The sequence below is a fragment of the Macaca mulatta genome, chromosome 16 (assembly GCF_049350105.2).
Source record: "Macaca mulatta isolate MMU2019108-1 chromosome 16, T2T-MMU8v2.0, whole genome shotgun sequence".
Taxonomy (NCBI): Eukaryota; Metazoa; Chordata; class Mammalia; order Primates; family Cercopithecidae; genus Macaca; species Macaca mulatta.
The window spans coordinates 11,853,279-11,880,174 of NC_133421.1; the positions used below are offsets into that span (position 1 = coordinate 11,853,279).

A 26,896-nucleotide genomic window follows, 5' to 3' on the forward strand; every position below is an offset into this window, starting at 1 on the left:
AGGAGAAGCAAACGCAACAGAAAAGGACAGACATTTCGGCAACCTTTACCTTCCCAAAGAAAAGGTAGGGCCGGGCGCGGTGGCTCACGCCTGTAATCCCAGCACTTTGGGAGGCTGAGGCGGGCAGATCACGAGGTCGGGAGATCGAGACCATCCTGGCCAACATGGTGAAACCCCATCTTTACTAAAAATACAAAAAATTAGCTGGGCGTGGTGGCGGGCGCCTGTAGTCCCAGCTACTCGGGAGGCTGAGGCAGGAGAGTACCTTGAACCAGGGAGTCGGAGGTTGCAGTGAGCCGAGATCGCGCCACTGCACTCCAGGCTGGCGACAGAGCAAGGCTCTGTCTCCAAAGAAAAAAGAAAATAATGTAAGCCAGTGGATTACCAAAAGCCTTCCTCCCAGAGGTACAGTTTAAAGCCATCTCCTGCCACCTTGCAGGCCATCTGCTGAGAGAGGAGTCAGGCCACAAGCATGCTTGATTTATGCAAGCATGTACTCAACGCCGACAGTAACGGAAATGGATTTTTTCCAAGACCTACATAAAAGCCAATGATTTTGTGTGATGCTTAACCAAAGAAACCACTCTTCCCAACACTGGAGAAGCTGGGTCACTGGTCAGGAGGCTGCAGGATGCCCCAAATAATGCATATCACAGTGATGTAGCTGGTTATTACCTTTGACTTAGACTTTAGAACCTAACTTTCATGGAAGATGCAATTTCACTAACTATAACACACCTGGCTATTGGGGAGTTACAGTTTCTAGTTCTGAGTGATGATGATGATAATAATAGTAATAATGATAAACATCCAACGTTTGCTGGGTGTTCACAATGTGCTCAGCCCTGTTGTAAATGCTTGATTTGCACTTACTCATTGAACCCTCACGACAACCCTCTAAGGTGGGTTAAATGAGCTGATACTTGCGAAGTGAGTAACCACTTTATGACTGCTTATTGAAGAAGGAAATAATAGATAAAAATGCCACTTGTATCCTTGTTTTATAGACAAGAAAGCTGAGGCAGAAAATGCTCAGATGCTCTGCTTAGGGTCACGTGGTAACAGGTGAACTATATATTTTTTTTTCCCCGACAATCTATACCTCCGTTTACTTGTAATGTTGCAGAGGCAGGATGTTTAATCCTGAACTGGGAGGCCCGTGTTGGGCATAGAACAGCTCAGCTGGTGAGCGCGTTACCCCATAGGCACAGCTCCACGTGGCAGTTGGTTTTCCTTTTTGTGACAAATAACACTGAAAAAGCTAGACTCCAAGAATGTTTGCAAATCGGGATGAAGTGACAGTGAACGGAGCCCTCTATTGCACGGGGTTCTATATTTATACATAGTCTCTGATTCTCAGTTTTCTCATTTATAAACTGGAGATCAATACGTGTATCTTGCAGAGAGCTGTTGCAAGGATTCGGGATAATATAACAAAGTGATTGACATGAAGTACGGCCTCAAACAGTTGTTACTGATGCTAGTTTGATTATGGGATACCTAAGATGATTATTTACCTAATGTAGTGGTATTTAACTTTGGGGTAAAGGAGGCCAACAGAGCCTTCATCTTATGAAAGCTGTGGATCTGATGTGCTTATACACATACAATATTTTGAATATGATTTCATAGTAGGGGTGCCAGATAAGATACAGATGTGCCATTCAATGTGAATTTCAGATAAACGATGAATACTTTTTTGGAGGAAGTATATTCCAAATAGTGCATGGGTCACATTTATATTAAGACATTTTTCATTGTTTATCTGAAATTGAAATTTAATAACATTTAATACGGCATTCGGTTTTTAACATTTTTGTGGTCACATAATAGTTGAACATATTTGTGGGGTACACATGGTATTTTGATACAAGCGTGAAATGTGCAAAGATCATATCTGCATAACTGGGATATCCATCACCTCAAACATTGATCATTTCTGTGTTGGGTACATCCGGTATTTTTACCTGCTAAATCTGGCAACCCTATTTCAGAGACCGCTTTCAGAAGTGATACAGACCATCCTTCTTTCCAAGAGCACACCCACAGAATTCTGCATTTATCTTGGGGCAGCCTGTTCTGTTCAAATACTTGCCAAGATCTGCTGGTACTTACCAGGAGTCTTGGTCTCATTGGGAATCAGGCATCGTACAAAGTGAGGGTGGGTGCTCCTTAAGTTAGTCATCAATTTGTTTAGATTTTCCTGGGACATAAACCAAAACAAGCACATTTAGCAAATTTCACTGGGCAGAAAAACAATCGGATGTGGAAGCTGCCAAAACACTAACCCTGAACACGGCCGACACAGTCTGGAAAGAGGAGCCCTTCTTCTTCCCGCCCTTCTTGCTTCCCCCGGAGTCGCCTAGAGACAGACACAGAAGGGCATGTCAGATGTATCCCAGAGGACCCAGGAGTGGGCTTCCTGAACCACCCCTTCCCAGTCCCGGGTTCTGGTTTCCTTTTGACATGAGAGACCTGAGGTTTTGTTTCTTTGTTTGTTTTAGACAGAGTCTCGCTCTGTCCTCCAGGCTAGAGTACAATGGCACAGTCTCGGCTCACTGCAACCTCCACCTCCCAGGTTTAAGCCATTCTCCTGCCTCAGCCTCCCAAGTAGCTGAGACTACAGGTGCGCACCACCACGCCTGGCTAATTCTTGTATTTTTAGGAGAGACAAGGTTTCACCACGTTGGCCAGGCTGGTCTTGAACTCCTGACCTCAGCCTCCCAAAGTGTTGGGATTACAGGTGTGAGCCACCGTGCCTGGCCTGTTAGTTTGTTTTTAAAATGCCTCCAAACTATCCAGGATTGAGAACCCTCAGCTTTATCATTGTGGGAACGAGGTGGGAGTGGGGTGTGGGTAGTATTTAACTGAGAGTATAACTTAAACTCTCAGTATAAAAGGGGAGTGCTTTCCTTTAGAAATCAGACCTGAAAGCAAACTGAATAATTTGCAAGATTGAGATGTCCCTCTTAATGTTTGTAGTTTCTTTCTTTCTTTTCTTCTTTTTTTTTTCTTTTTTTGTTGTTTGTTTGTTTTGAGACAGAGTCTCACTGTGGTGCCCAGGTTCCCTGCAACCTCTGCTTCCCGGGTTTGAGCAATTCTCCTGCCTCAGCCTCCCAAGTATCTGGGACTACAGGCGAGCATCACCATGTCCGGCTAATTTTTGTATTTTTAGTAGAAATGGGTTTCACCATATTGGCCAGGCTGGTCTTGAACTCCTGACTTCAAGTGATCTGCCCACTTGGCCTCCCGAAGTGCTGGGATTATGGGTGTGAGCCACCATGCCTGGCAATGTTTGTAGTTTCTTTCACGAATTTACCTCCTTTTCTTCTTTAATCCCTGTTTATCTCTAAATGAGTAAGTAACTGAAAGTAGTAACACGGAATTTTCTCAAGAATATTTTATAAGTTGATTTTTTTTTCTTTCCTCAAAGAAACAACGCAACTTACCATCTTAATTTGGAGTCTACTTTTTCCGAATGACTCAATTTTCTCTGATACTTAATCAAGATGCAGCCTTGGGGGAAAATGCCATGTCCCGGTCTCCCCCATCTTCCTTTCCCTTCACCCCACTTTGTCCCTGGTGTCTAGCATGAATGTCTGTTTGGATCGGGGAAGGGAAGGCAGGAAAGCCGCTTCCCCAAATCCACATCCACACAGAGTCTTATGTTAGAGTTGATGTTATGTCTAGGTGAGTTTATGCAATGTAGTTACAGAGAGATTGTGATCAGATTCAAAGAAAATGGTTTTCATCATTGAGGTTTATGTATGTGCCCATTTCCCATTTATTACATTCACTTGCCCAGAGGATATTAGGCTTTCATTTTTAAAAAATGATCTTATTGTCTAATGAATAATTATATTTCATATATTGTATGAATTTATTAAATGTATGCATTTAAAATGGCATATAATGTTAAAACTCTATGTTGGTAACTATTTAAAAGTATATTTACTGGTAATCTTAAAAAGTGATACTGGCTTGTGTTACTTGATTATTTATTTGAGATAGGGTCTCACTCTGTCATCCAGGCTGGAGTGCAGTGGCACCATCATGGCTCACTGTAATCTCAGTCACCCAACCTCATGTGATCCTCCCAGCCCAGGTTCCCAAGTAGCTGGACTACAGGTATGCACCACCACTTCTGGCTAATTATTTTATTTTATTTTATTTTATTTTGTTTTGTTTTGTTTTAGAGACAGGATCTCTATGTTGCCCACACTGGTCTTGAACCCCTGGCCTCAAATGATCCTTCCGCCTCAGCATCCCAAACTGTTGAGATTACAGGTGTGAGCCACCACAACTGGCCCCTGTGTAGCCACTTTGGAAAGGAGTTCAGAAGTTACTCAAAACTTTGAACACAGTTGTCATATGACCCAGCAACTCTACTCCTAGGTACTGTATATACCCAAAAGAATTGCCAATATATGTTCACATATAAACTTATATACAAATGTTCATAGCAACATCATGCTCAGTAGCCAAAAAGTTCATCGGCTGATGAATGTGCAGACACAATGTGATCTATTCATACAATGAACTATTATTTGTCCATTGGAAAGAACAAAGTCCTGATACATCTACAACAGGAACAGACCTTGAGAACAGTAGCCTGAGCGAAAGAAGCCAGACAAAAAAGAGCATCCAGTATATAATTCAGTTTACATGAAATGCCCAGATAGGCAAATCTACAGAGATAGAAAGTTGATGAGTGGTTGCCAGAGGCTAGGAATAGAAATCTGCTCATGGGGACGGAGGTGGTGGCTCACGCTTCTAATCCCAGCACTTTGGGAGGCCGAGGCGGGTGGATCATGAGGTCAGGAGATCAACACCATCCTGGCCAATATGGTGAAAGCCTGTCTCTACTAAAATACAAAAAATTAGCCAGGTGTGGTGGTGCATGCCTGTAGTCCCTGCTACTTGGGAGGCTGAGGCAGGAGAATCTCTAGAACCTGGAAGACGGAGGTTGCAGTTTCACCTTGTTGGCCAGGCTGGTTTCAAACTCCTGACCTCAAGTGATCGGCCCCCGCCTTGGCCTCCCAAAGAGCTGGGATTACTGGCGTGAGCCACCGTGCCCGGCCAAAACCACTACATGGTTTTAAGGGGGAATTTTATTATACGTGAATTATACCTCAATAGAAAACTATTAAACAATGTGATGTTGACTATCGTGGCCACCGAGAAGTCCTGTTTACCTCCATAGAGCTCTATCTCTGACAGAAGAGGAAGAATAAGAGCAGGAGGAAGAAAAATGGAGCTGAAAGACAGAAACATCATACTCAGCTGAAGCTCAGGTCTGAAGTTCAGCTGAAGCTTGAACCTGAGAGGCAGAGGTTGCAGTGAGCCAAGACCGCACCACTGCACTCCAGCCTAGGTGACAGAGCGAGACTCCATCTCACAAAAAAAAAAAAAAAAAAAGTTAATGTCCACTCCTGTTTTCATAGTAACATCCCTCCAAGATTCTTCACGAGCAGCTCTGGGTTAGAAGTAATTACATAGAACGTCCCACAGAGGGAAAGAAATGATAGAATTTTACCTGTGTCTGCACCAGCATAGTTGGAAAAAAGGAAGGAGAGAAGCTTCAGCGAAGACTTCTGGTACAGCCCCACCACAGTCTCGTTCAGGGGGTCCTTGTTCTTGTCGAGCCAGCCGGCAATGTTGTAGTCCACGGTGCCGGCGTAGTGCACCAGCGAGAAGTGAGCCTCAGGCTTGCCTTTGGCAGGCTTGGGCTTCTGGAAGTTGTTGGATTTTCCAAGATGCTGGTCATACAGCTTGTTCTTGAAGGAGGTGTCTGTTGCCTTGGGGAACATGCACTCCTCTTCCAGGATGGAGAAGATGCCCATAGGCTGGAAAGAGGATAACAGAGTCTATACCTCCACATATACTAGTGCATACCCATGCTCCATGGTCTGGAGAAGCCAAAAGAACTTCTTTGGTGCTTTCACTCTGGTACTAGGAACGCTGGCATGTACGCTCTGGGGGAGCAAGTCTCTTGGTCTGTTTGGGGGATGACTAGAAAGTGCTAGGCATAAAGTGTGTGCTTAATTAATAGCTGCTGAACAAAAGAATATAGGATGAAATTATGTGTGTATAAATGTAGCACACTTTTTTCAATAGGTTTACAAAAAAAGTAAAGTTTCATATATAGCCATAAAGTAATGTGAGTAGTATTTTGAACAATAATGTCTCAATTTCTCAGTAGCCACCTTAGGAAGATATACTCATTCCAACATGAGCAGTGCTCAAATGTTATGATAATTCCTTTTTAAAAAGTTAATGTCAGCCGGGCATGGTAGCTCACGTCTGTAATCCCAGTACTTTGGGAGGCTGAGGCAGGCGGATCACAAGGTCAGGAGTTCGAGACCAGTCTGGCCAACATGGTGAAACCCCGTCTTTACTAAAAATAAAAAAAATAAAAATAAAAAAATTATCCGGGCGTGGTGGTGGGCACCTGTAGTCCCAGCTATTCAGGAGGCTGAGGCAGGAGGATCGCTTGAACCTGGGAGGCAGAGGTTGCAGTGAACCAAGACCGCGCCACTGCACTCCAGCCTAGGTGACAGAGCGAGACTCCATCTCAAAAAAAAAAAAAAAAAAGTTAATGTCCACTCCTGTTTTCATAGTAACATCCCTCCAAGAGCCATACTGCTGCACGGTTCCGCCTGCTTTGGTCTTTGGGTAAGTCAAATAGATAAGAAATGCCACAGTCCTTACTGGGGCTTTATCACATTCTTGCAGATAACTGAGCCCTTGGATTTAATGACCCAATAAGCCTTTTTAAGTGTCAAAACAGATTTAGGACATTCATTCTCTCTGCACAAAGACATTCAGTGATCTTTCTGAAGTCTTGCAGCCTGGGGGCTGGGGGCACCAATCTGTGAGCAGAAAAGAATCAGAGCAAGAAGGGGAGGGTCCCCACCAAGGAGGAGCTGACCTGGGGAGCAGTATTTCTCTACCTTCTCGATGAGCTCGATGCAGGCAGCCAGATCCATCCCGAAGTCAATGAACTCCCACTCGATGCCTTCCTTCTTGTACTCCTCCTGCTCCAGCACGAACATGTGGTGGTTGAAAAACTGTTGCAGTTTCTCGTTGGTGAAGTTGATGCACAGCTGCTCCAGGCTGTTGAACTGGGTGATTCAAATACCAAAGAATTTGAGTGACCTTGGAAAATACATTGGAGATTCAGCAAAGCAGACAAGAAAGTAGAAGGCCACAGCTCACATCAAAGATCTCGAAGCCAGCAATGTCCAAGACCCCGATGAAGTACTGCCTGGGCTGCTTGGTGTCCAGCTGCTGGTTGATGCGGGTGACCATCCATAGGAACATCTTCTCGTAGACGGCTTTGGCCAGAGCACCCACCGAGTTGGTCACCTTGAAAAAGGATCACCCACTCAACCCTTGAGTTAGTGTTTCTATGGCTGCATTAAGTTGAAACATATGAAATTGACTTGAAAATCAAAAACTGTTGACTGGACGTGGTGGCTCATGCCCGTAATCCCAACCCTCTGGGAGGCCGAGGCGGGCGGATCACGAGGTCAGGAGATCGAGACCATCCTGGCCAACATGGTGAAACCCCGTCTCTACTAAAAATACAAAAATTAACCAGGTGTGGTGGCATGTGCCTGTAGTTCCAGCTATTCAGGAGGCTGAGGCAGGAGAATCACTTGAACTTGGGAGGCGGAGGTTGCAGTGAGCCAAGATTGTACCACTGCACTCCAGCCTGCAACATAGCGAGACTCTGTCTCAAAAAAAAAAAAAATAATAAGAGAGAGAAAAGAAAAAAAGAAAATCAAAAGCAGTTGAATATTGGCAATTTCAGATCATTCAACATAATATTAAATATTTTGTGAGGTGTTTGCCCAGCCCACGCTGTTCCCCTTTCTTTGAGAACTATCCTATTTACAAAGATATTTTTCCAACAACGTGGTTATAGCACATGACTCCAGCCCCTGGCCACACTTAATTAGACCAGAGGTGAACACTTGATCCAGGTTGGATTAATTGAGTATCTCTCCTAAGAATTTGGAATTGGGATCAAAAGACACTGGTTTCAGTCTCAGGGTGAGGCTGGAAACACAGAGATATAAACTTGGGAGCTATGGGGTGGCCACAGGCAAGAGAGGTCCAGGAAACTTATCTGCTTAGCAAGGACACAACAGAGGAGACAGTCAACAGCCCATGAACCCCAGAGGAGCTGGAGGGAGGCTGCCTGGCTCCAGAGGGCTCTTCACTTTCTAATTCCAGGTCCTCATGGCGTCCAATGGGCACTCAATGATTTGCATTCCTTCGGTTGCCTCTGAAGCCTAAAAATGATTTTTCTCTTAATGTGAAAGCTGGTTTCATGTGCATTTTCTGACACCTGCAACTGAAAGAACTTTAAAACAATGGCTCAAATAACAAAAGATCTCAATCAACCGGATCAGAGCATCTCCATTACCTGCTGGACATTTTGCCCTTTAGTGACATATTCATTCCCAACCTTCACCCTTGGACAGCACAGGCCCTTCAGCATTTCTGCAGAATTCAGTCCCATCAGGTATCCGGCTTTGTCAGCCACTGAAGGAAGAGAAAAAAATGGCATCATGCAAAAACAGTAGCTGCTAAAGTGTCCAGTCAGCCCCTGGCTTCTGGGGAGAAAGAAGTGTTTTCTGGAAGAAAAGTGTTTTCTGTCATTCTCTTAGATGTTTTCATGTTGTCGTATCTGTACCAGGTCTGAACTTGTTCACTGAAACTTCAGTCCCATAGTCCAGGGCCCCAGGTTCTCAAGAACTTCCAATTTGCCTCCTAGATGCAACTTTTTTTTTTTTTTTTTGAGACGGAGTCTCGCTCTGTTGACCAGGCTGGAGTGCAGTGGCTGGATCTCAGCTCACTGCAAGCTCCGCCTCCCGGGTTTATGCCATTCTCCTGCCTCAGCCTCCCGAGTAGCTGGGACTGCAGGTGCCCGCCACGTCGCCCAGCTAGTTTTTTGTATTTTTTAGTAGAGACAGGGTTTCACTGTCTTGGCCAGGATGGTCTCGATCTCCTGACCTCGTGATCCGCCCATCTCGGCCTCCCAAAGTGCTGGGATTACAGGCTTGAGCCACTGCGCCCAGCCCTAGATGCAACTTTTAACAATAAGAAGCTTCTTGGCCAATCCTGACCTACTGATATTTTGATTTCATTAAAAAAATGTTAATTACAGGCCGGGCACGGTGGTTCATGCCTATAATCCCAGCACTTTGGGAGGCTGAGGCAGGTGGATCACCTGAGGTCAGGAGTTCGAGACCAGCCTGGCCAACATGGTCCTGTCTGTACTAAAAATACAAAAATTAGCCTGGCATGGTGGCGAGCGCCTGTAATCCCAGCTGCTCAGGAGGCTGAGGAAGAAGAATCGCTTGAACCCGGGAGGTAGAGGTTGCAGTGAACCGAGATCACGCCATTGCACTCCAGCCTGGGTGACAAGAGCAAGACTCCGACTCAAAAAAGTAAAAATTAGTTACATAGTTATGTTGGAGTCTGACAATGCATTAAAATGTTATATGAGTAAAGGAGCCACCACTTGGACAGTTGACAATAGACATGAGGCACCTTCCTAATTTAAGCAAAGTACCACGCTCATAGTTGAAAGAGAAGTACGAAACCTGACCCTGCCTTCAAATGTTTGGAGATGGTCAAAAGCAGTTGACTTTTGGCTGTTTCCTACAGATCATGGGTTACATGTCTGCATATATTTCAGCAGATGTTCATTGACTTTGAGAAGGACCTGGTGGCCTGTATTGAGCTCATCAAAAAGGCAGAGAAATGCTGCTCCCCAGGGACTATTTCTTTTTTTTTTTTTTTGGAGTTTTGCAGTGTTGCCCAGGATGGAGTGCAGTGGTGTGATCTCAGCTCACTGCAAGTTCTGCCTCCCGGGTTCACGCCATTCTCCTGCCTCGGTCTCCCAAGTAGCTGGGATTACAGGTGCCCGCCACCACCCCGGCTAATTTTTTGTATTTTAGTAGAGAGGGGGTTTCACCGTGTTAGCCAGGATAGTCTCGACCTCTGACCTCAGATGACCCACCCACCTTGGCCTCCCAAAGTGCTGGGATTACAGGCATGAGCTGCCGTGCCCGGCCTGCTCATGACATTTCTTCTGCTTGAACTGATCTCTCCTCCAATTTTTCAGAATCCTACTCATCCCTCAAAGTCCAAGTCAGTGCCCCTTCTATCAGGAAGCCTTCCCTGATTGCCCCAGTCAGAAGTGTTTCCTGTGTGAAGACTTGGAGCCCCCTCCACTGTGATGGGCAGGATTCTAGGATGGCACCCAAGGTGTGCCCCCTGGTGTACATGCCTTGTATAATCTCCTTTACTTGAGTGCAGTGGAACCTGTACAACTCCCATGATGAGGTGACCAATCAGGTGACTCTGAGTTAATACAAAGGGAGAATCATCCCAGGCAGGCCTAGGATAGGAGGCTGTTGAGCCTTTATGGGACACTGATAAGGTTTTGTAGATTTTTCCACCCTTTAATTTATGGCTGCACTTCCTTTTTATTACTTGAGAGTTTAAAGCGTACTGCTTCACACACCGTGGGGCTGTGATCAAAAGGCAGAATTATCAGGAACCATCCATGTTGCCAGGCTTTAATTCAAGGAATTTGTAAGATGCATCATGAGCGCTAAGAAGTCTAATGAGCAGGATACATCGGGGGGGAGTCAGTCACCGCTCAGCCCTTCCTGCTGCCCTCTGCTCTAGTTCCAGGCCTCTTAGGGATGAGGCAGAGGGTGGTGGTAGGATCAGCCAGGTGAGAGTTATGGGGAGGAAGAACTGTTCACCATTCTTGGTTCAGGGCCAATTTCAACAGATGCTGGGGTGCAGGTGATGGGAGGAAGAAAACTTGGCTTCCACTTTACCATATCATTTTAGGCCTGAGTGATGAAGACTGCATTCTGGTGGAGAGAAAGAGAAGTTCACCTAACAATATTGTCCCATGAGAGTCCACCTTAAAAAAACACAACCACGGCCGGGCGCGGTGGCTCAAGCCTGTAATCCCAGCACTTTGGGAGGCCGAGACGGGCGGATCACGAGGTCAGGAGATCGAGACCATCCTGGCTAACAAGGTGAAACCCCATCTCAACTAAAAAATACAAAAAATAACTAGCCGGGCGAGGTGGCGGGCGCCTGTAGTCCCAGCTACTCGGGAGGCTGAGGCAGGAGAATGGCGTAAACCCGGGAGGCGGAGCTTGCAGTGAGCTGAGATCCGGCCACTGCATCCCAGCCTGGGCGACAGAGCGAGACTCACTCTCAAAAAAAAAAAAAAAAAAAAAAAAAAAACACAACCACATCACGCCTGTAATCCCAGCACTTTGGGAGGCCAAGGCAGGCAGATCACGAGGTCAGGAGTCGAGACCATCCTGACTAACACGGTGAAACCCTGTCTCTACTAAAAAATACAAAAAAATTAGCCAGGCATGGCGGCGGGCGCCTGTAGTCCCAGCTACTCGGGAGGCTGAGGCAGGAGAATGGCGTGAACCTGGGAGGTGGAGCTTGCAGTGAGCCGAGATCGCGCCACTGCTCTCCAGCCTGGGCGACAGAGCGAGACTCCGTCTCAAAAAAAAAAAAAAAAAAAAAAAAAAAAATCCTTGTTTTTCAAGGATTCACCACTCTAAGAGTCCTTGACTGAGTGAGCAGACTCCTAGTGCATGCTACAATGAGCTTCAGGAAACCTAGATTTGATTTATGCCGTTTTGGAAGAACAGCTCTTGAAATGAATGCAGTTTATCTCACGTGGCCTCGCCCACACGCGAACACAGTGGGACCCAATCGCATCCCTTTTCCCGGATGCGGTTACCTTCGGTGCCGTCCGGCTCCGCCTGCTCCTCACGCTGCTTCTGCTTGAACTTCATGTTCCCATAATGCATCACGGCTCCCGTCAGTTTGTAGATCCCAACTTTCTCCTCTGAGCTGAAGCCCAGGATGTCAATGGCATTCTGGAAAGAAAAAAAGGACAACTGTCATAGTAGGACTCAGGGATCCATATGCAGCCTCTTCTAGGCAAAGACCTTACCTCTTTTTTGCATAGCATGTGAGACAGTATTTGCCCAAATAAGTGGATGACAGGTGGGGTGAGGTAAAGTAGAAACCATTTGTTTCACATGTTTGTGTGGGTGGATGGAGACTATGGGAAAAAGGTGTGAATTGTCTGTTTCCTTCCAACAAGTAAGAACCGATTACGGCCGGGTGTGGTGGCTCACGCCTGTAATCCCAGCACTTTGGGAGGCCGAGGCAGGCAGATCACGAGGTCAGGAGATCGAGACCATCCTGGCCAACGTGGTGAAACACCCATCTTTACTAAAACTAGCTGGGCATGGTGGCCAGTGCCTGTAGTCCCAGCTACTCAGGAGGCTGAGGCAGGAGAATCACTTGAACCCGAGAGGCAAAGGTTGGAGTGAGCCAAGATTGCACCATTGCACTCCAGCCTGGGAGACAGAGTGAGACCCCATCTCAAAAAAAAACAAAAAACAAAAACAAAACAAAACAAAAAGGCAGGGCGTGGTGGCTCAAGCCTGTAATCCTAGCACTTTGGGAGGCCGAGGAGATGGAGACCATCCTGGCTAACACAGTGAAACCCCGTCTCTACTAAAAATACAAAAAAATAGCCAGGCGTGGTGGCGGGCGCTTGTAGTCCCAGCTACTTGGGAGGCTGAGGCAGGAGAATGGGGTCAACCCGGGAGGCTGAGGTTGCAGTGAGCCGAGATTGTGCCACTGCACTCCAGCCTGGGTGACAGAGCAAGACTCCGTCTCAAAAAAAAAAAAAAAAAAAAGAAAAGAAAAAACAAGAAAAGGAAGAGAACTGATTATGATCTTTTCACACTGTACATAGATTTAGGGGGCAGTTTTCTGGATGAGGCTACTGGGAACCACTGAATGATACTGAGAGCTGGGAATGTCATGGAGAATGACTGGGAAATAATGTTCAACGGCTTAAGAGTTCGGCATTGTAATCCAGAAATCCCAGCATTGTTCGGACTCAAGACAATCAATATGCATTATAGAATATTAGATCTGGAAGGGAAGATCATCCAAGATGGTATCATCATTTCCCAAATGAGAAAGGGGCAAGCTTTTGCAGAGCCCTTTCTGTGTGCTAGACATTGGGTAGGCATCATCTCTATGTTATCTTATTAAATCCCCATGAAGCCCCTTTAGCTGTGCAGGTTTTTCCAAATTTCTGGATGAAGAATTGAGGGTCTAGTTGGTAAGCAGCCTGTCAAAAGTCATACAGGGAGGGTGTGATAAGACTGGGACTGGAGTTAGGTCTTGGTCCCTTCAAAACCTATGGTCATTGCTGGTTTGGTTTTATAACCACGTTGCCTGTCTTCCACCACAAAGGTTTCAACTAAAAGAAATCTTTCTCTGGGGTTCACATATTGATTATGCAGTAGGGTTTGCAGTCTGAGCCTGTAGAGTGTCCGTTGGTAGGACTGAAACATGTCTGGACATGTTTGGTGAGCAGGTAGGATAGACCCAGTAGGCCAACACCAGCAGGATGGTATTGAAGAGTCAGGCATTCTTGGAGTGGCACCCCCTTTTAGTGGAGAATGAGCCTATGCCAGGAGCTGGGATATATGGGGAGGAGAGATTCCGAGGCCATGATGGCCATCCCTTGAATCCATATCCCATTTCAGGGATGCATATCTCTGTCCTAGGGAGGGATCATTGTAGGTTAAAAGAGAAAGAACTCTTTCAAAACACTGAAAGGAGAGGGTGAAAGCGTTACTGCCTGGGGACCCTTTTGGAGAATGTCATCTCCAAAGGGGTGCAGGTGGAACCTGGGTATATGATGGGCTGTCACTCCCATTATGAGGTTACCAATCAGTTGACTTTGAGTTCATAAAAAGGGAGACTCTACCAGGCAGGCTAGAAAAGCTCTGTGAGGCCAGGCGCAGTAGCTCACATCTGTAATCCCAGCACTTTGGGAGGCCAAGGTGGGTGGATCACAAGGTCAGGAGTTCAAGATCAGCCTGGCCAACATGGTGAAACCCCATCTCTACTAAAAATACAAAAATTAGCCGAGGGTGGTGGCAAAAGCCTGTAATCCCAGCTACTTGGGAGGCTGAGGCAGAGAATTGCTTGAACCTGGGAGGCAGAAGTTGCAGTGAGCCAAGATCGCGCCACTGCACTCCATCCTGGGGACAGAGTGAGGCTCCATCTCAAAAAAAAAAAAAAAAAAAAAAGAAAGAAAGCAAAAAAAGCTCTGTGAGAGGAAGGAGCAACAGCCACATCTGGTCACAGGTATCTAGGTGAGGACATGACTTAGGCATGGTGACTTTTAGAATTCCTTAGGTGGGCCTTTCTCAGGGCCTTGCAGTCATTAGCCTAGCCCTTTCTGTGCTTACAAGTTAGTGAAGACTGGGGAAACCTCACTAAAAATATGTAACAACTTAAATTCAATTAAATTTGGTCTAAAACTGCCTCCATACATAGCAAACTATAACCTAAATTAGTACGTAAACAAACTGCAACCTAAGAGTATATTCTTGTGACAAATAGCTGAGTCTCAGCCAATCACAGTAGCTGAGCTTCAGCCAATCACAGGCTGCCAAACTGATGAGACATTGTCCATATAACACAAATGCTTCCTCACACCACCTCCAGATAAGGCAAAGGCTGGCCTATAACCAGTCAAGCTGTTTCTGTATGTCACTTCCTTTTTTCTGTCTATAAATACTGACTGCTATGTTGCTAGGTGGAGCTCTCTGAGCCTCTCCTGGTGCTGAGTGCAGTCCAACTCATGAATCGTTCTTTGCTCAAGTAAACTCTGCTAAATTTAATTTGTCTAAAATTTTTCTTTTAATACTATTAGACCTAAGATAACAAGTTTATTTTATCATGAAAGTTTTTCTATTTGTCTTAGAACAATTAGTATCAGCTGGAAATGTCACCAAATGAAGGCTAAGAAGCTGGTCATGGGGCAGCGTCTCTAGGAAGATGGGCAAGACCCCTTTTCACAAGCTCTTGCAGCTTTTGTATGGGTGGAGCCAACAAGGGTGGAGATGAATTGCTCGCAGATAGTATACTTTAATTAAAAATGTAAGTTCTGTAGTTAGGCAGACCTGTGTTTAAATACTCTGTCATTGGGCCTGGTGCAGTGGCTCATGCTTGTAAGCCCAGCACTTTGGGAGGCCGAGCTGGGTGGAGCACCAGAGGTCAGGAGTTTGAGACCAGCCTGGCCAACATGGTGAAACTCCAATTCTACTAAAAATACACACACACAAAAATTAGCCAGGCATGTTGTTGCATGCCTGCAGTTCCAGCTACTTGGGAGGCTGAGGCAAGAGAATCGCTTGAACCCAGGAGGCGGAGGTTGCAGTGAGCTGAGATCACGCCATGGCACTCCAGCCTGGGCGACAGAGTGAGACTCTGTCTGAAAAAAGAAAGAAGAGAAGAAAGAAGGAAAGAAGGAAAGAAAGAAAGAAAAGAAAAGAAAAGAAAAGAAAAGAAAAGGAAAGGAAAGGAAAGAAAAGAAGGAGGGAGGGAGGGAGGGAGGGAGGGAGGGAGGGAGGGAAAGACTCTGTCACTGACGAACTGTGTCTTCCAGAAAATTATATATATTTTAAGAGTCAGCTTCCACATTTATAAAATGGAGACAATAATGACACCTACGCCAGAGTTGCTTTTGAGAGTATAATGAGATAATGCAGGTAAAGCCACTTAGCTCAGTGTCTGGCACATGTAAGTGCTCAATATATTTAGTTATTACTGTTATTATGATTATTGATCCTGCAGGTACTTCCCCCAAATAAACACCACAGGCCAGACAGGTGTATTGAGGAGCTGGGTGTCTAAGGTGAGCCTAAAGTGAAAGGCAGAAAGAAAAATGGAGAGGCTGTTACAGAGTGGGGTTGGTTTTCTGCTTTATACTTTTTTATATTTTCTAAATTTTCTTGAAGAACCATGTAGACGGTTTTGCAACATGAAAACTTTCAACAAATGTTATGTTGAAGATCTTATAAACGCAAAAATGCATTCTAGTTAAAATGTTAGAGAACAGAACTGAAGGCCTGCTTTGGTGAACCTTCTGGATTCCCATTTTGGAATGCTGTGAGGTGGAGCTGAGTAGGGAGGGGCCAATCTGTGCTAATTCTCTGAGCTCTTGATCTCTGAGATCTTGAGTCTAATCACTTAGTATGCCTGGATTTCAGCTTTCCCATTAGCTCACTAACGTGTCTCTCAGTTCATAAACTCAATAATTCTGTGCATAAACAGACAAATAAATGGCATGCTTACATCGGTCGCCAGCAGTTCTTCACTGTCATCGATACTGGCCACTGTGACTTCTCCTTGGCTCACGAAGGGGAAGTCGAAGGGGTTGGTGGAGATCAGAAGCAAGTCTGTGGAACACAGAGATCCCTTTAATGGCTTGTGCATAACTTACTCTGGGTTTTTTTTTCCCTCCAATGTCACTGATTTGGAAGATAAGAAAAGTATTCCAAGAGCTTACCAATTAGTTCAGGCTTCTTGTTTGACAAAATTTGGTAGAAAATATGATAGCTTCTCTCACTGGATAATTGAAATGTCACTCTGGATTTTTCTAACAGATCTAAGGTAATAAAAATAACGTGATTTCAGGTTCTCAAGTGGTGCTTTTGTGGCCAAAACACCAACGGTTTTACAGTGTCTGGACTCACAGGTTTCGATGTCTGCCGATGCCAGCTTTCCTGTGGCTCCAAAATGAATCCGAATGAACTTCCCCTGTCCAATAACAGGTGGACAAACGTTACAGTTATTTGATTTATACGGTTTTTGTGGCTGGCCTTGGATAGGTGCTGCCACAGATAAATTATAAATGCAAAAATGCTAGAGAACAGAACTGAAGGCCTGCTTCGGTGAACCTTCTGGATTCCCATTTTGGAATGCTGTGAGGAGGAGCTGAGTAGGGAGGGCCCAGTCTGTACTAATTCTCTGAGCCCTTGATCTCTGAGATCTTGAGTCTAATCACTTAGTATCCCTGGATTTCAGTTTTCCCATTAGCTCACTAACGTGTCTCTCAGTTCATAAACTCAATAATTCTGTCCACAAACAGACAAATAAATGGCATGCTTACATCTGTCGCCAACAGTCCTTCACTGTCATTGATACTGGCCACCGTGACCTCTCTTTGGCTCGGGAGGAAGGGATGCCAGAACATGGGCACCTTTCCACCTGGTGCCCAGAGCTCCCAAGCTGGGTCAGCCAGGACTCAGGTAGTTCTACCCAAGCACCTGGTCCTGTTCCTACAACTCAGGGGATGCCTATAGGCTCCTTCTTCAGCTCTCTTCTTGGGACTACTCCATTCTTGACTACCTGCCTGGTTTTTATCCTGTTCTCTTATACCTGGATTCTTGAATCTTCATAACGCCTTTGAATTCTAACTGGTCGGATTGTTCTGACTTTTTTTTTTTTGCTTGTATTTTAGTAGATGCTACTTCTGAGATTTCTTGCCTAAGTTTCACGTATGGCTGACTACAGACAAATCTAGCTCACAGGCCCGGGCTCAGGCTCAGGCCTGGCTCTCTGGCTGCCAAAAGAACAACTCAGAGTCTAGATGGCCCACTTTCTGGGGAGTGGGAGGTAAAATTTCATATGCGTGTTTGTGTGTATGCACCTGCTTCATACATTATCTGCTTAATTGGTCCTCAGCGACACTGCGAGCAAATTTGAGGACAAAAATATGTTTTCTTGCTTGTTCCCCTACAGCAATGGGTGAACTGAAATGTGGATGATACTTAGTAATGCCTCAATATTTTCTGAATGAACCCTAGGAAAAGTTAGTGAAGGATCAGTAAAGGCATGCGTGCATTGTAAGTGCTGGGTGTTAAGTATTTTTAGCTGCTTAATGGAAGACAATGGAAGTCATCCCTAGCCTGCAAATATTTGGAGGGTGGAAAGAGGACAAAATAATTAGAATGATTGTGACTTCTGGGTCAGGGCTAAGAGTAGAGGCCCATGAACTCAGTAAATGGGAATGAGAACAGGGAGTGCCTGAAGGTATCGGCTTTCACGTTAAGCTGGTATCAGGCCAGTGCAATAACTAACTTGGTCCAGGCATGGGTAACATACCTCTGCCATGTAACATGTGCCCAGACCTTCCACAAGGAAGAGGAATTTATTTGGGCACCGGGGAGGATACACATGCAGATTGGCAGAGCAAAGCACATATCCAAGGAAACAAAAGTCAAGGCTCAGAGCCATGGTACTTGATAAATGTATCTACTTCCTCATCGATAACCATTTTATCTTTGAGGGGGGACAAAATACAAGTTTGAGACTATCCAACTACTAAGATGTGTGAAGTTTTAATGTACTTTTGCAACCATAGGCACAAATGATGGCTTCGCCTCTGAGTACTTGCTCCACTGGCCAGTGAAATGAAATAGAGGGTTGGATGTGTGTTTATTTCCAATGGGAAGTAAATGTCTTTTTGATTAAGCCAATCCTAAGTAAAAAGTTGAAGGATGGCACACATCCTTCAGTGTCTTCAGTATGAATCTATTCCATCTCTTTTTTTTTTTTTGAGACAGAGTTGCCTTCTGTTGCCCGGGCTGGAGTGCAGTGTTGCAATCTCAGCTCACTGCAACCTCCGCCTCCTGGGTTCAAGCAATTCTCCTGCCTCAGCCTCCCAAGTAGCTGGGATTACAGGCAGGCACCACCATGCCCAGCTAATTTTTTGTATTTTTAGTAGAGATGGGGTTTGGCCATGTTGGCCAGGCTGGTCTCGAACTCCTGGCCTCAAGTGATCCACCCACCTCAGCCTCCTAAAGTGCTGGGATTACAAGCGTGAGTCACCGTGTCCAGCCTATTTAAAATTTTTGAGCTCTTTTGCCTTCACTAGGTTTTCCATGCTCCCAATTCCTGCTGAGTTGGAAGAGGTCAAATCTGCTAACTTAATTCACACTAAGGTTTCCGTGGCTAGGTCAATAGATATAGCTTAATGGATGTTTACATTTTAAAATGTTTCCACACAGAGAGACCCATTTTAGCATAAAGTTGATCTCTAATTGTGGGATGTGAATCATGTGAGTGACTTCAGGATGCTGTGAGGTGACATTGCCTAGTTAGGGTAGGATGGCAAATCCTCCCTCTGCCGGAGCCAAACCAACAGCTTCCTCAAAGTGTATCAAAATATTCCCGGTGGGTAGACGGATCTCAATCACTTGGCGGTAGAAAAAGTCCCCCGTATATTCTAGTTTATGGGGCAGTTTTTCATATTCAGCATTTCAGGAGAGGGTATGGTTTTGGGAAGATACTTGAAAATTGGGCTGGGTCTTACAAATCTTGAGGAGTTGTCATTCCTCACAGTCTTGGCATTTCCAAAGGCCTCTAGCAGTGGGTTGGCTTGGATGATCTGATCCTCCAGGGTTCCCTAATCATAAACAAGAAGAGGAAAAAGAGGATTTTGGATGGTTTTCTAAAGCAGCTCCTTGGTGAATACAATTATGGGTGCTCTGGGCAGGTTCAGGGAGAGGTGTCGACCAGCTCCACCTGGTGGTCAGTGCAGTACCTACACCCCCACCCCCACCAGACCTAAGGCGTCTTCAAGGTGCCATCCTAGACAGGCTTTTATTAGCATAGCATCGAAGTGACTTCCGGTCATGCCAGGTTCTAGGCAGGAATATTACTCCCTCCATCAGAACATCCAGACTGTCTTTCTGATAACATTTCATTATAAATCATAGATTTTAATAACACGTACCTCTGTTATTGCATGTAATATGACCCACCTAGTATCACAGATATTTGTGTTCAAAAGGAGATATAGAATGTGAGTAAAGCAAGTGATCCAAGAGATAATACAATAAAAACAGTGGTTCTCAAAAAGGTTTTTTATGTACCAAAAAATATGAGAATGATTATTCAGAAATCCACTCTAGAAAGCAGAGTTTTCACCTTCACCCTTCTGGGCCCGGAGCAACTTAAAAAATATTGTCAAACCTAACGGTTCTCAAAGTGTGGTCCCTGGACCAGCAGCATGAACACTACCTGGGAATATGGGAGAAATGCCAGGTATGGTAGCTCACGCTTGTAATTAGCACTTTGGGAGGCTGAGGCAGGAGGATTACTTGAGGCCAACAGTCTGATACCAGCCTGGGCAACATAGTGAGATTCCATCTCTACAAAAAATTAAAAAATGAGCCAAGCATGGTGGTTCCTGTAGTACTAACTACACAGGAGGCTGAAGCAGGACGATCACTTGAGCCCAGGAGTTTGAGGTTACAGTGAGCTATGATGGTGTGCCATTGTACTCCAGCTTGGGTGACAGAGTGAGACCCTGTCTGTACAAAATAAAAAGGAAGAAAAATGCAAACTATGAGGTCCCACCCTAGATCTACACAATCAGGAATTCTGGGCCTGGGCTCTGCCGCCCTTTGTTAAGAATCCCTCCTGTTGATTCTGATGTGTACTCCAATTTGAAAACCACTGGTGTAAACATTCTTTCTCCAGAGGAGGATGTGGAGTTGGTCAAAGTCCCTCAGCTGTAGCTGATGGAGCTGGTGCCAGAACTCAAGTCCATTCTGGTGGAACCACTTCCTGCTTTGCTCCATGTGATACTGTGATATAATAGGAATGGTATATTTTGGTCTTTTTCTAGTTTCCTGGTACAAAGCTCCTAAAACCCTTGGAATATCTGAAGGGATAAATGTCTTTTTGTGAGCTAATGAGATGATTGGTGGCTTCGGAGTCCTGGAAAGCTTAGGATGGGGGCTGGTTGCCAGGGAACCAACCACGTGATTAGAGGGTTGGAACTTTCAGTCCTATCCCTGACCCCTGGGAAGGAAAAAAGGGCTGGAGGTTGAGTCAGTCATCTATGGCCAGTGATTTAATGAATCATGCTCGTGTAATGGAGCCTCTGTAAAAACCCTACACAGAAGGCTTCAGAGAGGTTCCAGGTTGATGAACACCTGCGGGTGCTGGGAGGATGTCACCTGCAGAGACTATGCCCCTCCCCCATACCTTGCCCTAGACATCTTTTCCACTTGGCTTTTCAACTGCATCCTTTGTAACATCCTTTATAACAAACTGGCAAATGTAAGCAGTGTTTCTCCTAGTTCTGTGAACCGTTCTAGGTAATTAGCAAACCTGAGAAGGGGGTTGTGAGATTCCCCTGATGAATAGCTGCTTGGTTAGAAGTTCAGGAGGCCCGGACTAGTCCCTGGTATCTAAAGTGGGGGCAGTTTTGCAGGACAGAGTCCTTAACTTGTGGGATGTGATGCTTTCTCTAGGTAGTGAGTATCAGAATTGAATTGAATTGTAGGACACCCAGTTGGTGTCTGCAGAGAATTGGAGAATTGTTCGACATAGGAAAACCTCATACATTTGATGTCAGATGTGTTCTGTGTGAGGAAACAGAGAGGAAAGAAAGAGTTTTTCCTATTTGCCATCTCTGCTGAGCACATACCCTGCATACACTTGGTGCTCATCCAGGCTTTAAATGACACTTATTCCAATAAGCCTCCAGATGCAGGTGACTGCTCACCTGCATTTTGCCTGGCTGTGTCTCCTTCTTCTTGTCCCCAGTAACTGCAATTGTTGCAAAATACTGGATGACACGCTTGGTGTTCACAGTCTTCCCAGCCCCGGATTCTCCGCTGCCAATTTAAAAGTAAATGGGATAAAGGAGAGTGGCATGGAGGGCACTGGTTTCCAAGACATGATGGTGCAAACAGGGGTTACTCACGTGATGAGGATAGACTGGTTGTCTCGATCTAGAAATGCAGAGGGAAGCAAAACAAAACAAATAAACAACAAACAGAACATTAAAATAAAGTAACACTGGGGGAGGCTGGAGAACATGGGCTCTAGTTAATGTCTTTGCCATTAACCAGTGGTGTGATTTGGGCATGTCTAATCTTCTTTGGGACAATTTAGGCAGATTTCTCAAATGTGGAATGTGCAACATGACCAGCCTGGGAGGTGAGTGATTCTCCACTCACTGTGGTGAATCCCACAGTGTAGAAGTTACTCATGTTCGTAGATCTTTGACTCCCTGCTAGCACTTTTCCATCATCCTTTTCCATAAAGAAAGCAAGTGTCAGGTTCAGAGCTTGTGGGGCCTCAGCTTTTCATTAACATTTATAGATGCTGATTGGTTTTATTGCATTTTTCTTTTCCATAAAGAAAGCAAGTGTCAGGTTCAGAGCTTGTGGGGCCTCAGCTTTTCATTAACATTTATAGATGCTGATTGGTTTTATTGCATTTTTCTTTTACCTTTACCTTCTACTTGTGAAAAGTGATACTGGTTTTTCACTTACAATAGAGCGTGGTTTGAACTGTGTCCCCCTAAAATTCATATATTGAATTTCTAACCCCTAGTACCTCAGAATGTGACCTTATTTGGACATAAGACGTAAGGTATTTAGTCAAGATGAGGTCATGCTGGAGTAGGGCAAGCCCCTGATCTAATGTGACTGGTATCCTTATAAACAGAAGAAATTTGGAGACACACAAGCACACAGGGAGAATGTCATACGAAGATTAAGGCAGGAATCAGGGTGATGTTTCTATAAATCAAAAACAACAAAGATTTCTACTAGCAAACCATAGAAGCTAGGAGAGAGGCATGGGCCAGATTCTCTCTCAGCGTCCTCACACGAACCAATCCTGCTGACACCTTGACCTCAGACTTCTATCGTCTAGAACTGTAGGACAGTACATTTCTATTGTGTAAGCCCCCCAGTCTGTGACACTCAGTTACAGCAGCTGTAGCAAACTAATAGAAATTATGGCATTAGTCTTCCCTTTAAAATTAATGTAACATTAATTGATTTCAAGAAAAATATTAAGTTTGCAGACATGGCAAGGAATGTGATTGTGAGAAAGAAATGACAGAAGTTTGGGCACCATTGCATTAGATGATTTTTAAGCATCTATAGGTCTCAGATGTGTGCTTCTTTTTTTTTTTTTTTTTTTTTTTTTGAGATGGAGTTTCACTCTTGTTGCCCAGGCTGAAGTGCAGTGGCGAGATCTCAGTTCACCACAACCTCCTCTTCCCAGGTGCAAGCAATTCTCCTGCCTCAGCCTCCTGAGTAGCTGGGATTACAGGTGCCCACTACCACGCCTGGCTCATTTTTTATATTTTTACTAGAGACAGGGTTTCATCATGTTGGCCAGGCTGGCCCCGAACTCCTGACCTCAGGTGATCCACCTGCCTCGGCCTCCCAAAGTGCTAGGATTACAGGCGTGAGCCACTGCGCCCGGCCTTGCTTCTACTTCTAGTATCTGTTCCAAGTCAAGTCAGGTGAAGGCTGAACAGACAGACTTGATATTAGGCATCATGGCATGACGGTGTTACCATGTCTCTACTCCCCAGGTCGTTCTGGAAATTTAAGGAGTTGATAGGGAGACCGAGTTTGGGGAAGAAGGCAGGAAAACTGCTTTACCCATTTCTCTGAGTGGTTACCGATATAGTTTCTCTTCAAAGTACACCTGGATTGAGAGTTCCCTGGGGACAAAGGTAGGGCATCTCGTTGCGTTCCACCTTCTCCCAAATAAGCATGAGCTCAGTGTAGCTTCAGCCATAACCACAGGCCTTGTCATGCACTGTGACTGGCAATGGAAGATGTACCCCTTGCTTTTCATCCCCAAATCATTGGACTCTCCGAAGATCACTTTGATTATTGCACCATTCAGATGACCAATGCCCCCCCAAAAGCTTGAAAAATTAACTAAGGATGGCTTCAAAAAATGTGAATCAAAGAAATTACTCACCAGTCAGCATAAACTGATAGGCATTGTCAGAGATGGAGAAGATATGGGGTGGAGCCTCCTGGCGCTTTTTGCCTCTGTAGGCAGCCACCACCTCGGGGTTGTACACCGGCAGCCACTTGTAGGGGTTAACGGTGACACAGAAGAGGCCTGAGTAGGTCTGGGAAAATGAGAACATTTATCATTTGGATCTCGTTTTTACTCAGAGAGAGACATGAAATAAAAAGGTGTTTACAGACACTCACGTATATCATCCAGGCTGCATAGCGCTCTTTGAGGTTGTACAGCACGGCAGGTTCATGCAGGTGAGTCATCATGGCCATATCCTCGATCTTGTCAAATTTGGGAGGGTTCATGGGGAAGACCTGGTCATTGTTCAGAGTGAGCGTCTGGGTATTGAGAGGAAAAGCAGGTAATAAATGGGTGAGCCAAGTACCTGCATTGCACTTTACTGGTGTGGTGGATGTGGTGAGATATCGTGGAGCAATTACCCCATTGTGATGGATAATTTTGTGGATCCTTTCCATGACCAGACATGATCCATAAATAACAGTTCTTGAAGAATCTGTTTCTGGTCAAACTATGTGACCAATTCTGGTCTGATGCCCCCCGTCTTCCTGTTATCATGTGTACCAGGAGTGGGTTACAGGTGTGCAGAGCTTTGGAGCCCTTGGGCCCCAAGGCCAGGTTGCCTCTGTTTACCTTATTTATTGTGAGTGCTGTGGTGAGCACAACAAAGGTTGGAAGGTTACAAAGAACTGCTCCCAAGTGTTCTGTGCTTTTCCACCTCAATATCTCTGCTCATGAGGGTTCCTTCAGCTCGAATGTCTTCATGAAAATTTAGTTTAGAAACTTTCAAAGCTCATCTCTAGCATCACCGCTTCCATGACCCATCTCCTCTCTCCCCTATTGCTTCAAGGTTCCCATAATTATTTGTACCTCTGCTCTAATAGTTCAAACATTTGGGGGTGCATCATGGTTCTTTGCTGAATATTTTCAGAAAATTATTTATTTATTTTTCCCTTCTGTGTGTTTTTCCCAACTTTCTCCCCCATTCAAGCTGGCTCTGTACTCCATGGCTCAGGAAAGATAGAAAATAGGTCAAGAAAAGGAAAAGAGCTTTAATACTTCCTGGATTTTGATTTCCAAAAGCCTAAGTCCTTAGGAAAACTTTGAAAGTTTCACAGAAAAGGTAAAAAGAAGGAGTTTCGCTGGTATAGACCAAATTTTTTGAGGAAGGGAGGCATTTCCACTCCACCACCCCAGACTAGAAAAAGAAAGACAGACACCCCAGGTAGCCAAAGGGGAGGCAGAAAAGTCTATGTATCCTGAACCTCTAAGAACTGGGGTTTATTTCTTTTCTTTTCTTTTCTTTTTGAGAAGGAGTCTCGCACTGTTGGTCAGGCTGGAGTGCAGTGGCATGATCTTGGCTCACTGCAAGCTCTGCCTCCCAGGTTCATGCCATTCTCCTGCCTCAGCCTCCTGAGTAGCTGGGACTACAGGTGCCCACCACCACGCCTGGCTAATTTTTTGTATTTTTAGTAGAGATGGGGTTTCACCGTGTTAGCCAGGATGGTCTCAATCTCCTGACCTCGTGATCTGCCCGCCTCAGTCTCCCAAAGTGTGGGGATTACAGGCGTGAGCCACCGCGCCTGGCCAGATTGGGGCTTATTTCTTAATAGATCCTCCAGGGAGGCTGTGAATCCCCATTGTGGTACTGTGTAAGGTTCTGAAAACGTGACACATCCCTGAGGTGGTTGGTGGTGGAGTGACCCCAAGAGTGACTGAAAAAAATTTGTCCCAGCCCACTGAAAAGGGGCCGGAATCAGAGGCTAAGTTTAATAAAAATAAAAGCAAGGTCTGTCTCATATGCCTGAGTTTGTGAAATGAGATTCATACCTGCCATATACATCTTTGGGAAACTCTGGGAAAGCAGGTGCAGAGGTATGCTTATATCTGCAAAGCAATCAATGCTAGGACCTAGACCTGGTGGATGCCCAGTAAGTACTGAATGGTACATGATAATTCTCCACATTGAACGCATCAATAGCTCCAGAGCTTCCTCTGTAGGAGCCACTCTACAGCCCAGAGAGGTGTAATTGGTCGGCCCATCCAGTATCAGCCTCTTCCTTACATAGCCCAACCTTTTCTGCCCTCACCTGCTGTCTTCCTCTAAAGCAAACACAACGAAACCCCTCAAAGCCCAAGTCCTTGGAGAAGGAAAAAGGCAAGAGGGAAGATGCATGCAATAGCAGCTTTCACCTGCTAGTTCACCGCAGAGCAGATAAACTAAGTTTTGTTCTATCTTCAGATTCCAAAGGACCAGCATGCAATTTCTAATATTCTACTCCAAAGAAAAATGAGCATGTCCGTATTATCGAAGACATCTGCCATCAACACTCACCCGGTCATCGAGGGTCTTGACTATGACTTTGTCATTTTCCCTACTCTGGATCATGCCTTTCACATACATTTCCTTATCATCTGCTACAAAGCAGGCTTTCTTGGAATCGAATGGACGATTCTGAGCCTCGATTCTCTCCTTCTCTGGTTTCCGGAGGTAGGGAGCTGCTTCTCCAAAAATGGCCATTTCTGCATCAGAGCTCATGGCTGCAGAGGGCTGGGAAGACCAGAGGGACTGCTGAGTCTTGTGCTTGGGTGACTACTGAAGCTGCAGGGCCCCAACCCTTATTCCATTCAAACAGGTGGCCAGATTCAAAGGCTCCTAGATTGAACATAGGTCCTGAGGGATCTATGGCCAGGTCTAGGAGCTTCAAGTGTGCAAGCGGGAATAAGCTAAAGGGGATATTTTATTCTAAGAAAAAAGTATGAAGGTTGTTTTTTTATCCTCTGAGTGTCGATTTTGGGAGTATTTTAGTTCAGTCCCATGTGTGCATGTCTGAATCAATTAGAGCCAAGGTGAACCCAATAAAAGAGGCTTCAGGAAGTACTTTCTTTCCTTTTTTTTTTTTTTTTTTTTTCAGACAGAGTTTTGCTCTTGTTGCCCGGGCTGGAGTACAATGGCTCCAGGTTGCAATCTTGGCTCTGCCATCTCCGCCTCCCAGGTTCAGGTGATTCTCCTGCCTCAGCCTCCCGAGTAGCTGCGAATACAGGTGCCTGCCACCACACCCAGCTAATTTTTTTATATTTTTAGTAGAGAGGGGATTTCACCATGTTGGCCAGGCTGGTCTTGAAC

General features: G+C 45.2%; 1 protein-coding gene across 2 annotated transcripts in view; it reads right to left on the bottom strand.

Moving 5' to 3' along the window:
* Positions 1–26,896, bottom strand: part of MYH13 (myosin heavy chain 13) — an 82,735-nt gene that overhangs the window by 38,793 nt on the left and 17,046 nt on the right. For both annotated transcript variants that reach the window (XM_077970370.1, XM_077970369.1), the window contains exons 3-18: positions 26,105–26,320; positions 23,946–24,089; positions 23,704–23,860; positions 21,674–21,701; positions 21,473–21,584; positions 19,268–19,360; positions 16,647–16,710; positions 16,460–16,558; positions 16,246–16,349; positions 11,807–11,945; positions 8,435–8,553; positions 7,219–7,368; positions 6,954–7,124; positions 5,537–5,846; positions 2,289–2,362; positions 2,116–2,203 (exon numbers count right to left, since the gene is read on the bottom strand). In XM_077970370.1, the coding sequence (XP_077826496.1) occupies positions 2,116–2,203; positions 2,289–2,362; positions 5,537–5,846; positions 6,954–7,124; positions 7,219–7,368; positions 8,435–8,553; positions 11,807–11,945; positions 16,246–16,349; positions 16,460–16,558; positions 16,647–16,710; positions 19,268–19,360; positions 21,473–21,584; positions 21,674–21,701; positions 23,704–23,860; positions 23,946–24,089; positions 26,105–26,308 (2,056 nt within the window). In that variant the 5' untranslated portion in view covers positions 26,309–26,320. The remainder of the gene's footprint in view (positions 1–2,115; positions 2,204–2,288; positions 2,363–5,536; positions 5,847–6,953; positions 7,125–7,218; positions 7,369–8,434; positions 8,554–11,806; positions 11,946–16,245; positions 16,350–16,459; positions 16,559–16,646; positions 16,711–19,267; positions 19,361–21,472; positions 21,585–21,673; positions 21,702–23,703; positions 23,861–23,945; positions 24,090–26,104; positions 26,321–26,896) is intronic.